Source organism: Schistocerca gregaria, chromosome 4, assembly GCF_023897955.1.
Source record: "Schistocerca gregaria isolate iqSchGreg1 chromosome 4, iqSchGreg1.2, whole genome shotgun sequence".
In the NCBI taxonomy this organism is placed as follows: Eukaryota; Metazoa; Arthropoda; class Insecta; order Orthoptera; family Acrididae; genus Schistocerca; species Schistocerca gregaria.
The window spans coordinates 420,943,440-420,957,928 of NC_064923.1; the positions used below are offsets into that span (position 1 = coordinate 420,943,440).

General features: G+C 39.8%; 1 protein-coding gene across 2 annotated transcripts in view; it reads left to right on the forward strand.

Annotated features, from left to right (window-relative positions):
• The window catches only part of LOC126268105 (TGF-beta receptor type-1), a 197,861-nt gene that overhangs the window by 79,768 nt on the left and 103,604 nt on the right, over nt 1-14,489 (forward strand). For both annotated transcript variants that reach the window (XM_049973616.1, XM_049973617.1), the window contains exon 3: nt 1,304-1,452. In XM_049973616.1, the coding sequence (XP_049829573.1) occupies nt 1,304-1,452 (149 nt within the window). The remainder of the gene's footprint in view (nt 1-1,303; nt 1,453-14,489) is intronic.

The following is a 14,489-nucleotide window of genomic DNA, read 5'->3' on the forward strand; positions in this document are numbered from 1 at the left end:
CTACTGGATCAAGTTTGCTTTTGGCCACAGTTTGGTAGTGGCTATTCATTCAGGTGGACAGTTAGTTGGTGGTCACATCCACTTAAAATACTATGCAGATATTCTGCAGCAGGTTTGGTATATGAGATGGCTTCTATGTCACACCTGCCCTAAATCCCTTCCTATATGTCTCATCTCCCTGTGGAAGACCCAAGCGCGAGACCTGTCTGATTCACCCACTGAGGTCATGTCACAAGCATATCCTGCCCAATGAGAGGCAGAACCACCTTTGAAAGCAGTCATGTCATATACCAACTCTGCTGCAATTTCTGCACTGTATTTTATGTGGGCATGACCACCAACCAACTGTACATCCTAATGAATGGCCACTGCCAAATTGTGGCCAAGAGAAGAATTGACCACCCAGTTGTGGAACAAGGTGCTGAGCACAACATCCTCTGTTTCAGTGGCTGCTTCACAACCTGGGCTGTCTGGGTCTTCTCCTCCCCTCCCTCTCCTCCTCTCCCTCCACCTTCCCCTCCTCCTAGCATCAGGTTTTCTGAACTATGTAGACAGAAGGTATCCTTCGAATGCATCCTTTATCCTCTTAGTCCTCACTCTCCTTCACTCTACATTGGGGCCCAAACATTAGTCATTTGCACCTGAGCCATCAGGTACTCTTGGTCAATCCTTCTTCCCAATGGCCGCTTGCTTTGTCCCCTCGCCCTCTATATCCAACCAATCCTATAACTCGGTCAGCCTGCAGAAGTACTATCCCAGCTTTGTATGTTCAGTTAGCACAATGTGGCTTTTCAGGTGTGTGTGTGTGTGTGTGTGTGTGTGTGTGTGTGTGTGTGTGTGTGTGTGTGTGTGCGCACCACTCAACTCAACTCCTCTACTATTCATTTACTTGTTACCTTAATTTCATGCATTTTGTCATATTTCAATTTTACCAAATCACAATTTTTTTGACCTATCCTCCCACTAGCTATGTGTAATCCAAAGCCTGAAATTTTAATGATGTATGAATCTTTACTGATTATCATATGAATTAGAAGTTTATGAACTATGCATTTATTTTGTTTCCTGTGTAGTTTTTAAAATAAAGTTGTTTTATTTCCTTGGTATTTATAATTAACAGTCTGCTGATTCCTTCGTGTGTGTAATTCTAATATTGAATTTGCAGTATTGTGTTTTAAAGAATTGAGTTTTTCTGAACTGGCTATTCCCCGTAAACCTTGGCTGACTACACTTTGATAAATGCATGATTTTTTTTGATATACAACTAATCTGTGTTGTCTTTTGTGTGTTGTATCTATGACAGGTGCCTGGATAGTAATTTTCCTCCTGAAAATCCCATCGCTTGTCATTACTCCAACAAACTTAATGACACTTTTGTCGTAGAATGTTGTAAGCAATCTGATATGTGTAACAGAGATTTGAAACCAACTCTCAATAACAACAAAGAAACAGGTAGGTATAAACAGGTCTTTGGTGTGTAGTGTGCCACTACACTGGATTTTACTGTATTGCAAAACTTGTTGTGCCTCTTGTATGTTACTGCCTGTATTTTGACTTCAATACATGTAATAAATCATTCAGCAAACATTGCACTTTCCAGTGTTTCTAAAGAATGGAATCATGAAATGACCAAAAGTTGTTGCATATTTGTTAAGTCATGCACAACCAATTCTGCTTAAACTGCCAAGTTATGGTTTAACACCACATCAGGTTAAAGTAAGATTCCTTGTTATCAAATATATAATTGTTTTCAGCTGCAGCACCTGTCAGATGTACATGCATCTATTATCTTATACATTTTTCATCATTCGCCAGGTACAAAAATGTACAGTACATTTACAACGTTCATCGTACAATCTCTAGACAGTTTACTAAACACTGCAGTGATATGTCGATTTTTGCACTTGGTGACTGATGAAAATTATATAATGTAACAGGTGCATATGTATGTGATACATGTTGCAGCTGAAGACTGTTATGTATTTGATGGCAGGGAACCTTGCTTTAACCTGATGGGGTGTTAATCAACAACTTAACCAAAATCAGTTGTGTGTGTGTATAAATATACATTGGAGCAGCTTTTGGCAGCTACATGATGTCATTCTTTAAATATGTTGAAGCTGTGCAGCACTGTTTACAGAAAACTGTTCTAATGTTTGCTTCAAATTAATGAAATGTAAATAATTTTTGGCATGAACTATTTCATAACTTCAAGAAATCTATGCCAACCCCCTATTTTTTTATTAGAAAAATATAGCATATATCATCTTAGTTATTGTTGTTGCCTTTGTTAAATAATCCTTCACAGAAGACCAATAATGATATAGAAAGGATTTGGAAATGTGAACTTATTGTCATAATTTCTGTTTTATGTAGTGCAGTTTCAAGATTTCAAATGTCTTACCATGTAGTGACTTGATTTTGTGACTTTCGTTCTTCATACACACTGCATTCATGTCTTCCTGCTGTCATCAAACCTCCTCTGTTAAACTTAGACACAGAATTTTATTCAAATTGAAAGTCATAAATGAATATTGGTGACACTTGAAACAAATGAAGAGTACCTACTTTCCAAGCAGCAAGACAGGAGGCACTTCTGCTGGGCTGACAGCCATATAAATAAAAAGACAAGTCGAAACTTTTACTTTCAGAGTTTCTAAAAAATCTTCAACAACAACAACAAAAACAGAAAGATGGGAGGTAGTAAAAAGAAAGGAAAAGAGGAAAAGATTTTGAAGAGAAGGAAAAACATTCCAAAAAGTGGACTGGTGGGTGTTAGAATAGATACAGATGTGATCAAAAGTTAGTCACAAAAATTGAAACCCTGAAAATTAGCATAAATTGTCGATAGATGTATCTGAAAGTCGAGTATATGTTGGAAAACCAGTTTTCAGCGCTAGGATTATGGAGGAGTGGTATTGAAAGGAGTGAAATAAATTATGTAACAAGTACTTCCATGGAGGAATATGAAGTAGTACAGAGTGTTGCTCACCACATGCAGGAAGCATTTTATAGCAGACAGACATAGTTAAAAGAGCATTAAAAAGCTATTGGACAGAGTCCTCCTTCAGATGTGGAAGAACAAACACACACACACACCAGCCAGTGTGGCTGTACGGTTCTAGGAACTTCAGTCTGGGACCGCGTGACCGCTATGGTCGCAGTTTCGAATCCTGTCTCGGGCATGGATGTGTGTGATGTCCTTAGGTTAGTTAGGTTTACGTAGTTCTAAGTTCTAGGGGACTGATGACCACAGATGTTAAAGTCCCATAGTGCTCAGAGCCATTTGAACCATTTTTGAACACACACACACACACACACACACACACACACACACACACACACACACACACACACATCCTGGATTTTTCATTGTTTGATTCCAGCACACATGTACCTTCAAACACACACAGCTCACAAACACATCACCCTGTTGTCTGTGGGCACTAAAGCCTGACTGCAAGGGGCAGTGATCTTGATTGTCGTGGGTATTGGTGATACAGAACAGGCATAAGACAAGGAGGGTGGGGTAGAGTGGGGAAAGATGCTGTAGTGCTGCCTGTGCGTGTGTGTGCGTGTGTGTGTGTGTGTGTGTGTGTGTGTGTGTGTGTGTGTGTGTGTGTGTGTGTGCGTGTGTGCGTGTGTGCGTTTGCGTGCATGTGTGCGGGCGCATGTGTGCAGAGATGTGGCAGGTGTAAGATGTTGGGCTGCTGGTTGCAACATTGGGAAGTTGTGCTGCAAGTAGGGAGGAAGTGGAGAAGAGAGAAGCAGGAAGGTTTATGTAGATCCATGACAGGAGGGGGGAGGGGGGGGGGAGGGTTTTGAGGGGACAGAAGGCATGTGTGAGGCTGTAGTGGGAGCAAGGAAGGTGGTGTGAATAGGGATTAGTGAAGGTTGGGGCTCACAGTCAAGCCAGTGTCGGTAGCCACAATACAGATCATACAAGTTGTGGAGCAGGTGCTGAACTCAAGAACACCTTTTTGGGTGGCATGCTCAGCAATTGGTTGTCCAACTGTATCGTGGCCACAGTATGGCAATTTTCCAAGTGCATTTATGCAGTCCGACAGATTCTTTGTGGTCATACCCATGTGGAATGGGTCACAGTGTTTGCAGTTATGTTGGTAGCCCATGTGGCCACTTCTGCAGGTAGCCCTGCCTTTGATAGTGTAGGAGATGCCTGTGTCAGAACTGTAGTAGAGATGGTACTGGGAGGATGTGTGGGCAGGTCTTGCATCAATGTCTGTTACTGAAATTTGTACCATGGGACAAGGGATTGAGAGCAGGGATAGAATAGGGTCAGACAAGTATATTGCATAGCTTTAATGGGCTGCAGAGTACTACTGTTGGAGGAGGTGGGGAGAATATTGCTCATTTCAGTGCACAATGAGAGTTAGTCTAAACCCTGGCAGATAACATGGTCTAGTTGCTCCAGTCACAATGGTGGCACTCCTTTATGGCTGGTAAGTGGTTATACAGGGGTTGGTACATGACTGGGGAGACAAAGTGCAGGAGATCTGTTCTTGGACAGCATAAGGAGAGTAATTTCGGTCTGTGAAGACCACAGTAATTCCCTTTCAAAGTATGCTGAGCATCTCATTGAGACCTTCACAGATGGAAATTACCCTCTTCACCTTGTCAAGAAACATATCTCCTGATCCATGTCTTTCCTGTTACGTACGATCCCCCCACTGGCCAGCCACAAAGAAGTGCCCCTTGTGACTCAGTAGTACCCAGGTGACCCATATTCTTCTCCAGAGTTTTGCCTACTTCACGTCGTGCCTGGAAGTGAGAAATATCCTCCTCAATCTCCTTCCCATCCTTCCCTCAGTGATATTTTGCCACCTGCTCAACATACATAACATCTTTGTCCATCACTATTCCATGCTTGCTCCAAACCTCTTGCCTCATGGCTCATATTCCCGTAAAGGCCTAGATGCCAGACTTTCCCATAGATCCTCCCACTACCATCTACTCCAGCCCTGTCACAGGCATCTCCTACCCCATTGAAGGCAGGGCTACCTGTGAATGTTGCCATGTACTTGGTAATGACCACAATTAAGCTTTCTCTCTGTATTAGGGCCACTGCCAAACTGTGGTCAAGAGACTACTGTACCACAGTCAGCAAACTTGATGCCCAACACAATGTGCTTGACTCCAACAACTGATTCACAGCCTGTGCCCTCTGGAGTCTTCCTACCAACAGCTTTTCTGAATTGTGCAGGATGGAAATCTCCATACAACGTATGCTTCCTTCCTGTGACCTATTTGGTTTCTTTTTTTGTTAGTCCTTGTCCCCATCTGTCTCTGTCCTCTCTTCTGCTTCCACTCCAGTCTCACACATACCTTCTTCCCAATATTGCACATGCATAGACCTTTCACCTTCTCTCCTTCATTCCTCTTCTCCCCTCTTTCCCTGCCCCAACTCCAGTCCCACACTTGCCCTTTGCCCCCCCTCCCCCCCCCCCCCACCCGCCCCCCCCCCCCCCCCCACTATCCAAGCCAGCCATGATATTGCCCACTGTATTCAGACCTTTGTGCCCAAAGACGACACGGCCATGTGTGTGCGAGTTGTTTGTATATGAATGGGAGTGTGTTTTTCTATATCTGGAAGACGACCGTGTTCAATAGCTTAGTCTACTTTTAACGTACTTTTAATGTGCCTGTCTGGTGCTCGATCCCTCCTCTTTGTGTTGAGTATCAGTATATCCTATTTCATTTTGTTGTTATTCCATCCCAAATTTTCTGTTATTTGATTGTAATTATGCGCATGTTAAATATATTTTACACTGTCCCACAGTAGGATATTACATGTTGTTGGTTAGTTGTTTGTCTGTCCAGATTATTTATTGTGCCACAGTTGTATAAAACTTTGTTATTTTCAGTACAGTTTGTCTAAGGCCTATTAAAAAGTCATGCAGCAGTTACCAGTTGCTAAATTCTTGTCTAAGTAAGTTCTTTTGGTTACCTTTGCAACCTCTTGAGCAGTATTCATTGTATGTGCCAAACACAGTTTCTCGTAAGGTGTTGTTTAATGACTGGAAAATGAATATCAGTTGGGCTGAGATTAGTGAGTGTAGTGCACAAGAGAAAATGTAGGCCAGCACCAGGTGGAATCATGCTGTTGGCAGCATGAGATCTTATACTGTTGTGTTACAAAATTGTACCCCTAGACAGCAAGATGGTTTTATTTAAGTCAGTGTTTCAGCTGATTGTAAATTTGAATATGATTTGAGAATTATCATGTTAACTTTTAAGTGTGTAGGTCTAATTCTTAGTCATTCCAAAAGAGAATTGGTGTTCCCAGATGGTCATTGTGCTTAAAGGCTAACCAGTTTCACTTAAGGGGATTACCACTTTTCACACCTTTTTAACTTTTTGTTTTTGATATATGGCAGATAATCCAATTGTGTTGCCAAGGAAGCCATTACCTAACCATTAATATAGAGTAAGTTCTTCACAAGCATTCCACCTCTCACTCTTTTGGTTAGGGAACCAGCTGACATGTCACCTATCTTGCTAATACTGTGTAAAATTATGTTATTCCATATGAAATATGCTGTGATCATATGTAATGTGGTGTATTGAAAATGAGTTGGAATGACCTTTGGTGGTTTTCCATGGCTGCAGTTTCAAATACTGCAATGTTGTTGGTAATCACAACTACATCTTCAATCTCCAGAACAGTGGCACATTCATGTAAATTTTTGTCCAGTTTTCAGTGAATAAGGATGTACAGATGTTTGAGGTAAACGTGTAGAGCTGATGACAACCACTTTTCTGATGTCTGACTTCAACAAGATAGTAGTTTAAAGCTGCATCATTATCATCATCATCATCAGTAGTGTAAAGCTGTCTGTGAAAAATATAAGTATTTTAAGCAGTTACTAATCTTCATACATTCTAAATTGGCCATAAGTAATTTTTAGGACCTTTGAAATATAAATGCTACTGTGGCTTTTAACAATGATGTTGATACAGTTCTCAGAACAATCAGCTTCCTGAATCTGCAACTGAACAAGAAATATATGAAGTAGGAGCCTCTGTTCAGTTCATAGAACATATTTATATGACAGTAATGGAAATTCCTAGATGGAAAAAATGTAATATAAGAATCAGGCAACCACTTATACATAGAGGAATGGTGCTACTGCTAACTGTTTTCTATTACATGATTGGTGTATCATGCACCAATCCTCTATAGGTAAATATTTATATTTTTATATTACAAGTAGACTATGAATTTCAACTAATAGTGATTTCCCGTGTACAAAAGTATGGCAAACAATTCATCAATGTGGCTCATGCCCTTTCCATCACCTGCTGTAGAAAACTTTCACTGGGTATGTAGCCTTTTAACTGAAATCTTAATTGTTGTCAATCCATCCTCATTCATTCTATTAGCTGATGAAGATTCTTTCATATTTATGATGGTATTCATACCACCTATATTCCGCAACAGTTAATATGGCAAAAATTCCATCCATGCTATTTTGAGGCACATTTTCAACACTGCTTACTTGCAAATATGTGGTTCAGTATGACTGACAGTTAGTGAACTGAAATGATTGTTATTCCTAATTGTATGACATGACTCACATGAAGAATTCCTGCAATGGGACTTGTCATGGTTATTGGAAAAAAATATTTGGTTACAAGACTAAGCATGTTCTTTCTGCATGGTTGGGTTCCCTACACATTTCATCCATTGGATAATACAAAAACAACCAGATATATTATACATCAGTGAATGTGGGGTAACTGAAAGTCAGATATGTAATCTGATATATATCCTCTCCCAATAGAAACATCACATTAAAGTACATCAGATGCACTATTAAAAAGTTTTATTATAAGCAGAGTATATATCCCACTGACTTTATCATAACACAATCAATAACTTCCAAAGAAACAAACTTGGGTCTTCTTGAAAGAGGTGATCATCAACAAAAGCAGCTTCAGAGTTCCACAAAGTTAAAGTTCAAAAGTATGACCAAATTAAAGTCTGAAGGGTAACATAGTTTCCCATTTACGTGAACACGTTAAGTTATGAAATAGGAACCAGAAGTTAAAGCCCAGAGTCTTAGGCAGATGTTAATGAACAAAAGTTGTAATGGCATCACAAGATTTAGAATTTCTTGGGGACATACTTTGCTGATGAAGTCCTGACAAGAGAATCAGAAAATTTTCTAAATTTGTGCAAATACTACTGGCACCAGCTCCAACACTTCAATTTGGTGCAGTAGTAGTGAAGCAGAGTATATCAAGGCCTCCCTGTGTGGCACTATTCCATTGATGAAGTCTGGTCCCTTAGTGATGTCCTGGTGAAAGGCATCTGTGTTGTAGTGAATGATGTCCTGGTGAAACCTTTTCAAGGCTGCTCACTGTGCTGGAACTGACTTTTGGAGCCAGAGTGTGAGCCTAAATAACTGCCTCATGGAAGTAGAGAACAATTTGATCTGCTTGCCCTGATTGTAGCTGCGCTTGCATCTCAGTATGCTGACCTGGCCACTGGTGTCTTCCTCTCTTAGTCTGGTGGTGCAACTCACCGGTTTGAGTTGTCGTGGCATCTGGTCTGGTGGCACGCGTATTGTGGTACTGCTGCTATTACGTGCAGGTGTTTCAAAATGAATATACAGGTTTTAATGCTTTGCAGTAGTTTTACATTTGTTCCGCACAGATAAGTAGGATTCTCAGCCACGTATGTAATAGTTCTTTGGAGCAGGGTGTTTTCCCCGATAGACTGAAATATGCCATTGTAAAACCATTGCATAAAAAGGGGGATAAGTCGGATGTCAACAACTGTCGCCCAATCTCTCTTCTGACAGCTCTATCAAAAATTTTTGAGAAAGTAATGTATTCAAGAGTAGCCTCCCATATTTGTAAAATAAAATACTAAAAAAATGTCAGTTTGGTTTTCAGAAAGGCTTTTCAACAGAAAATGCTATATATGCTTTCACTGATCAAATATTAAATGCTCTGAATAACCGGACATCACCCATTGGTATTTTTTGTGATCTCTCAAAGGCCTTTGATTGTGTAAATCATGGAATTCATTTAGATAAGCTAAATCATTATGGTTTGAGGGGGGCAGTGCACAAATGGTTTAATTCATACTTAACTTGAAGAATGCAGAAAGTTGAAATAAGTGGTTCATGCAATGTTAAAACAACAGCTGATTCCTCAACCTGGGGGGGAGGGGGAGGGGCTGGGCTATCAAGTACGGGCTCCCACAGGGTTCGGTCTTAGGTCCTTTACTGTTCTTGATATACATTAATGACTTACCATTCCACATTGATGAAGATGCAAAGGTAGTTCTTTTTGCTGATGATACAAGTATAGTAATAACATACAAAAACCAAGACCTAAGTGATGTAATTGTAAATGATGTTTTTCACAAAATTATTAAGTGGTTCTCAGCAAACGGACTCTCTTTAAATTTTGATAAAACACAGTATATACAGTTCCGTACAGTAAATGGCACAACTCCAGTAATAAATATAGACTTTGAACAGAAGTCTGTAGCTAAGGTAGAATTTTCAAAAATTTTAGGTGTGTCCATTGATGGGAGGTTAAACTGGAAGCAACACATTGATGGTCTGCTGAAACGTCTGAGTTCAGCTACGTATGCTATTAGGGTTATTGCAAATTTTGGTGATAAGAATCTCAGTTAAATTAGCTTACTATGCTTACTTTCATTCACTGCTTTTGTATGGCATCATATTCTGGTGTAATTCATCGTTGAGTAGAAAAGTATTCATTGCTCAAAAATGTGTAATCAGAATAATTGCTGGAGCCCACCCACGGTCATCCTGCAGACATCTATTTAAGGATCTAGGGATCCTCACAGTATAGATATTCACTTATGAAATTTGTTGTTACTAATCCAACCCAGTTCAAAAGTAATAGCAGTGTGCATAGCTATAATACCAGGAGAAATGATGATCTTCACTATGCAGGGTTAAATCTGACTTTGGCACAGAAAGGGGTAAATTATGCTGCCACAAAAGTCTTTGGTCACCTACCAAACAGCATCAAAAGCCTGACAGGTAGCCAACCAACATTTAAAAATAAATTAAAAGAATTTCTAGATAACAATTCCTTCTACTCATTGGCTGAATTTTTAGATATAAATTAAGGGAGGGAAAAAAACGAACTTAAACATTAGTGTCATGCAATATTTTGTGTAATGTAATATCTTGTACAGACATCTTTTATTAACCTGACACGTTCCACATCATTATGAAGTGTCATATTCATGATCTATGGAACAAGTATTAATCTAATCTAATCTAACCTAATCTAATCTAACTTACCCACCACACAGAGTGAATAGGTGAGTTCTTGCCAAGCCTTGATCAGTGTGTCTGGAGCAATTGATCGAACAATGCTGTTTCTAAAGTCAGGTACATCAGCTAGTAGCAGAGGCACATACATAAGAGTGTTTATGAACACCCAAAGGTAAAAATCGCATTGCAGCAGTTCGTGTGTGAACGTGGAGGTTATGCAAAACAAACTTTGTCACCTGACCCCTTGCAGCCAATCCAGCAGTCAGGTACAATGTCGCCTAACCAATCGCATACTCAATTATTCCAGTGAGGTAGCGCACCATCTTGTTGCCAAATGAAGTTCTGTGGTTCAGCTTCTTTGATTGAGGAAAGAGCTATAGTTCTATTGCATCAAGATAAGAAATGCCTCTTACAATTGCTTCACCAAAAAAGAGGGTGGTATATGGCAACCACATTTCCAATTATCTGAATTGATGATTCCTCACTGAAGACAACATGATGCAGAAAATCTTCGTCGTCATGCATAAAGATTTCGTCTGCAAAGTTGCCATGTGAACCACAGTATGTGGCTATAGAGCTGGTACCGACTGCAAACGATATACAATGAAAACTGTTTGAATTGCTCTTTCATTTGATGTATTATTTATAATTGTAAGTTGAATGTAGTAAATTCTAGAAAGCCTTAAAACCTATATAATGATTTTGAAACAGCCTGTATATGCTGTGCATGTAGCTGTTAGCACCTGCTGTTCATGTCACTACAGCAAAACTACTATATATTATCCAGTTATTCCTGTAGATCTAAATATAAAGAAGCTGGTATCTTTATACATATCAGAACAGGAAAGCTCTTAAAGATTTGTACCATAAAGGTGTGAGATGACCCATAGTTAAAGAAAAAGACTTTAAAACTGCTGGTGTAGTGACCAATGACAAGAGTATTTTGTGTGTACGGGTCACCAGGTGGCAAAATCTTTCTGGAAAAACTGCTATCTTACTACACATGAATATGAATAGAAACATTGTAAATAAAATAGAAAGAACTTCCACATGGGAAAAATATATTAAAAACAAAGATCCCAAGACTTACCAAGCGGGAAAGCGCCGGTAGACAGGCACAATAAAATAACACACAAACACACACAAAATTTCTAGCTTTTGCAACCAACGGTTGCTTTTTCAGGAAAGAGGGAAAGACGAAAGGATGTAGGTTTTAAGGGAGAGGGTAAGGAGTCATTCCAATCCCGCGAGCGGAAAGACTTACCTTAGGGGGAAAAAAGGATAGGTATATACTCGCGCGCACACACACACACACACACACACACACACACACACACACACACACACACACCCATCCATACATATACAGACACAAGCAGACATATTTAAAGGCAAAGAGTTTGGGCAGAGATGTCAGTCGAGGCCTCAACTGACATCTCTGCCCAAACTCTTTGCCTTTAAATATGTCTGCTTGTGTCTGTATATGTATGGATGGATGTGTGTGTGTGTGTGTGTGTGTGTGTGTGTGTGTGTGTGTGTGTGTGAGTGTGTGCGAGTATATACCTATCCTTTTTTCCCCTTAAGGTAAGTCTTTCCGCTCCCGGGATTGGAATGACTCCTTACCCTCTCTCTTAAAACCTACATCCTTTCGTCTTTCTCTCTCCTTCCCTCTTTCCTGAAGAAGCAACCGTTGACTGCGAAAGCTAGAAATTTTGTGTGTGTGTTTGTGTGTTATTTTATTGTGCCTGTCTACCGGCGCTTTCCCGCTTGGTAAGTCTTGGAATCTTTGTTTTTAATATATGAATAGAAACATTGTTGTATGTGGAGATTTCAATATTGACATAGGAAAAGGCTCGAAAATAAGACAAGATTTTGAAGAATTGTTAAGTCAGTATAGCATTCATGCAACATTATCTGTACCACTTTTCAAAGCTAGACAGTTATTGACAGCATTATTGCTACTGTTAGTAGATGTGACAGTTGGTTTCATGTAGTCCAGATAGAAACATTTGCTCTTCTTGGACAGCTGATCTGCCATTGCAGAAGTAATGACATAGTATCTTAATCAAAATGAACAACCAGAGAAATCAGGATTATCGGTGAGCAAAATATTAACATCTTTGGAACAATATTAAATGGGGAAATGTGGAATGAAACCCAACAGGTACAGAATAAAAATGAAAAGTGTATAGCTTTTATTACAAAATTAAATATCCAGTCTGAGCTGCTAGAGATGCCAGTCATTCGTGCATGGGGTGTGCTTGCTTGTGTGAATGTGGATAGAAACTAAATCATAACAGTCTTTTCACTAAGCCAGTCTCCAACTCAAAGTATCATCTTAATGGTCAGCAGAAATCTTTTCTTTTCCTTATATTATTGATACTCCAACCAGGAATTTCCATTGTTTCGTTGTAATGTAGCATTTCCCGAAGCATAAAGACAAGAGAAGCTGCAGGATGTAATATAGTGGGTTACCAGTGAAATTTGAACAACACAGGAAGCTGCAGGGTCTGAGATGGATGGGTTAAGTTGTAAACTGTAAAACATTACGGAAGTTCTACAGAAAAATTATGAGATAGATAAAAGCAAGAGCTTTTAACACCACCATAATGAACTAAAAAGCAAGATAAACACAGCCTGGGTATAGATAACATTGAAAGAATGGGAAAGGATTGACCAAATAAAGAAACAGAAGAGAAGTTGTGTGTGAGGAGGGTGCCACAATTGCTTGGGCTACCAAAAGTGTGCCTGGTGCACTAGTTCGTAACAGTGTCTGATGATGTTTAATAGCAACCAACAAAACTTTTTGTGCCAATTTGTGATTGTTGATGAAATCTGGATCCATCTTTATTCATGAGAGTCAAAATGGCAGTCAAAACAATGGGTGAAGTCTGGTGAAAATGTTCTGAAGAAGTCAAAGGACATTTTGTCAGGTGTGGTCACTGTTTTTTGGGATTTCCAAGGAATAGTCCTCATAGATTACTTGGAAAAATTCAGAACTATAACTGGACCCTATTATGCTTCATTGTTGGATCGTTGGAAACTTGCGTTGGCTGAAAAAAGACCAAGGTTGGCACATAAAAATGTGATCTTTCACCAGAATAGTGCACCATCCCACACATCAGCAATAACAATCAAAAAGGTGCACGATTTGGACTTTGAGTTGGCTCTTCATCCACTCTATTCATCTGACTTAGTCCCAAGTTGCTTCTACCTGTTACCTAACTTGAAACTTTGGATTGCTAGGTAGAAATTTCCATCAAATGGGGAAATGACAGCTGCAGTCAATGAGTATTTTGCCGAGTTTGACGGAACCTACTTTTTAAATGGGGTGAAAAAGCTGAAGAGTCACTGATCCAAGTGTATGTCCCTCAAAGGAGACTAAGTCAAGTAGTAAAGTGAGTTGCTTATGGAACAAACATTTTTTCTTCAAAATATAATGTGTTGGGTAGTTAAAACATCTACTCGCCAAGCAGCAACTGTAGAACAGACATATGAAAGGTATTACAGTTTTCAGGCTTTTGGAGCCAGAGACTCCTTCTTTTGGTAGAAGGGTTGAAGGGGAAGAAAGAGGGGGAAGGAAAGAGACTGGGGAGGTTTAGGAAAAGGGGTAGAGTTCGGAAAAGTCACCCAGAACCTTGGTCAGGGGAGACATAGTGGAATGGGATGAGAAGGAAAGACTGATTGTTGGATGTGGCACAGGACAAGATTTGAAAACCTGGTAGCTGAGAGGTGGAAGATGGGGTAATATACAAGACAGAGGTTACTGCTAAAACATCATGCATAGTTAATAAGAGCAAAAAACTAAGTCCGTTGTATGTGATAGAGGTGGGAGGGAGATGACAGGAAATAGACAAGTCAGAAACTGAAAGCTGCAGAAAACTAAAAGAGAGTGGAGAAAGAAATAGTTACTGTGAAGAAATGCTGAGACCAAAGAAATCAATTAAATTAAGGCCAGGTGGGTGTTGAGAACCAAGGACATATTGAAGTGACAGTTCCCACCTATGGAGTTCTGAAAACAGATGTCTGGTGGAAGAATTCAGATGGCAAGTGTTGTGAAACAGACACCGAGTTCATGATTTGTCATGTTGTACAGAATTCTCTGCAACAGGATATTGTGTGTTGCCAGTATACATCCTCTGCATATGCCCATTCATCCTAAGTGATAAGTTAATGGTAGTCATGTCGACGTAAAAGGCCTCG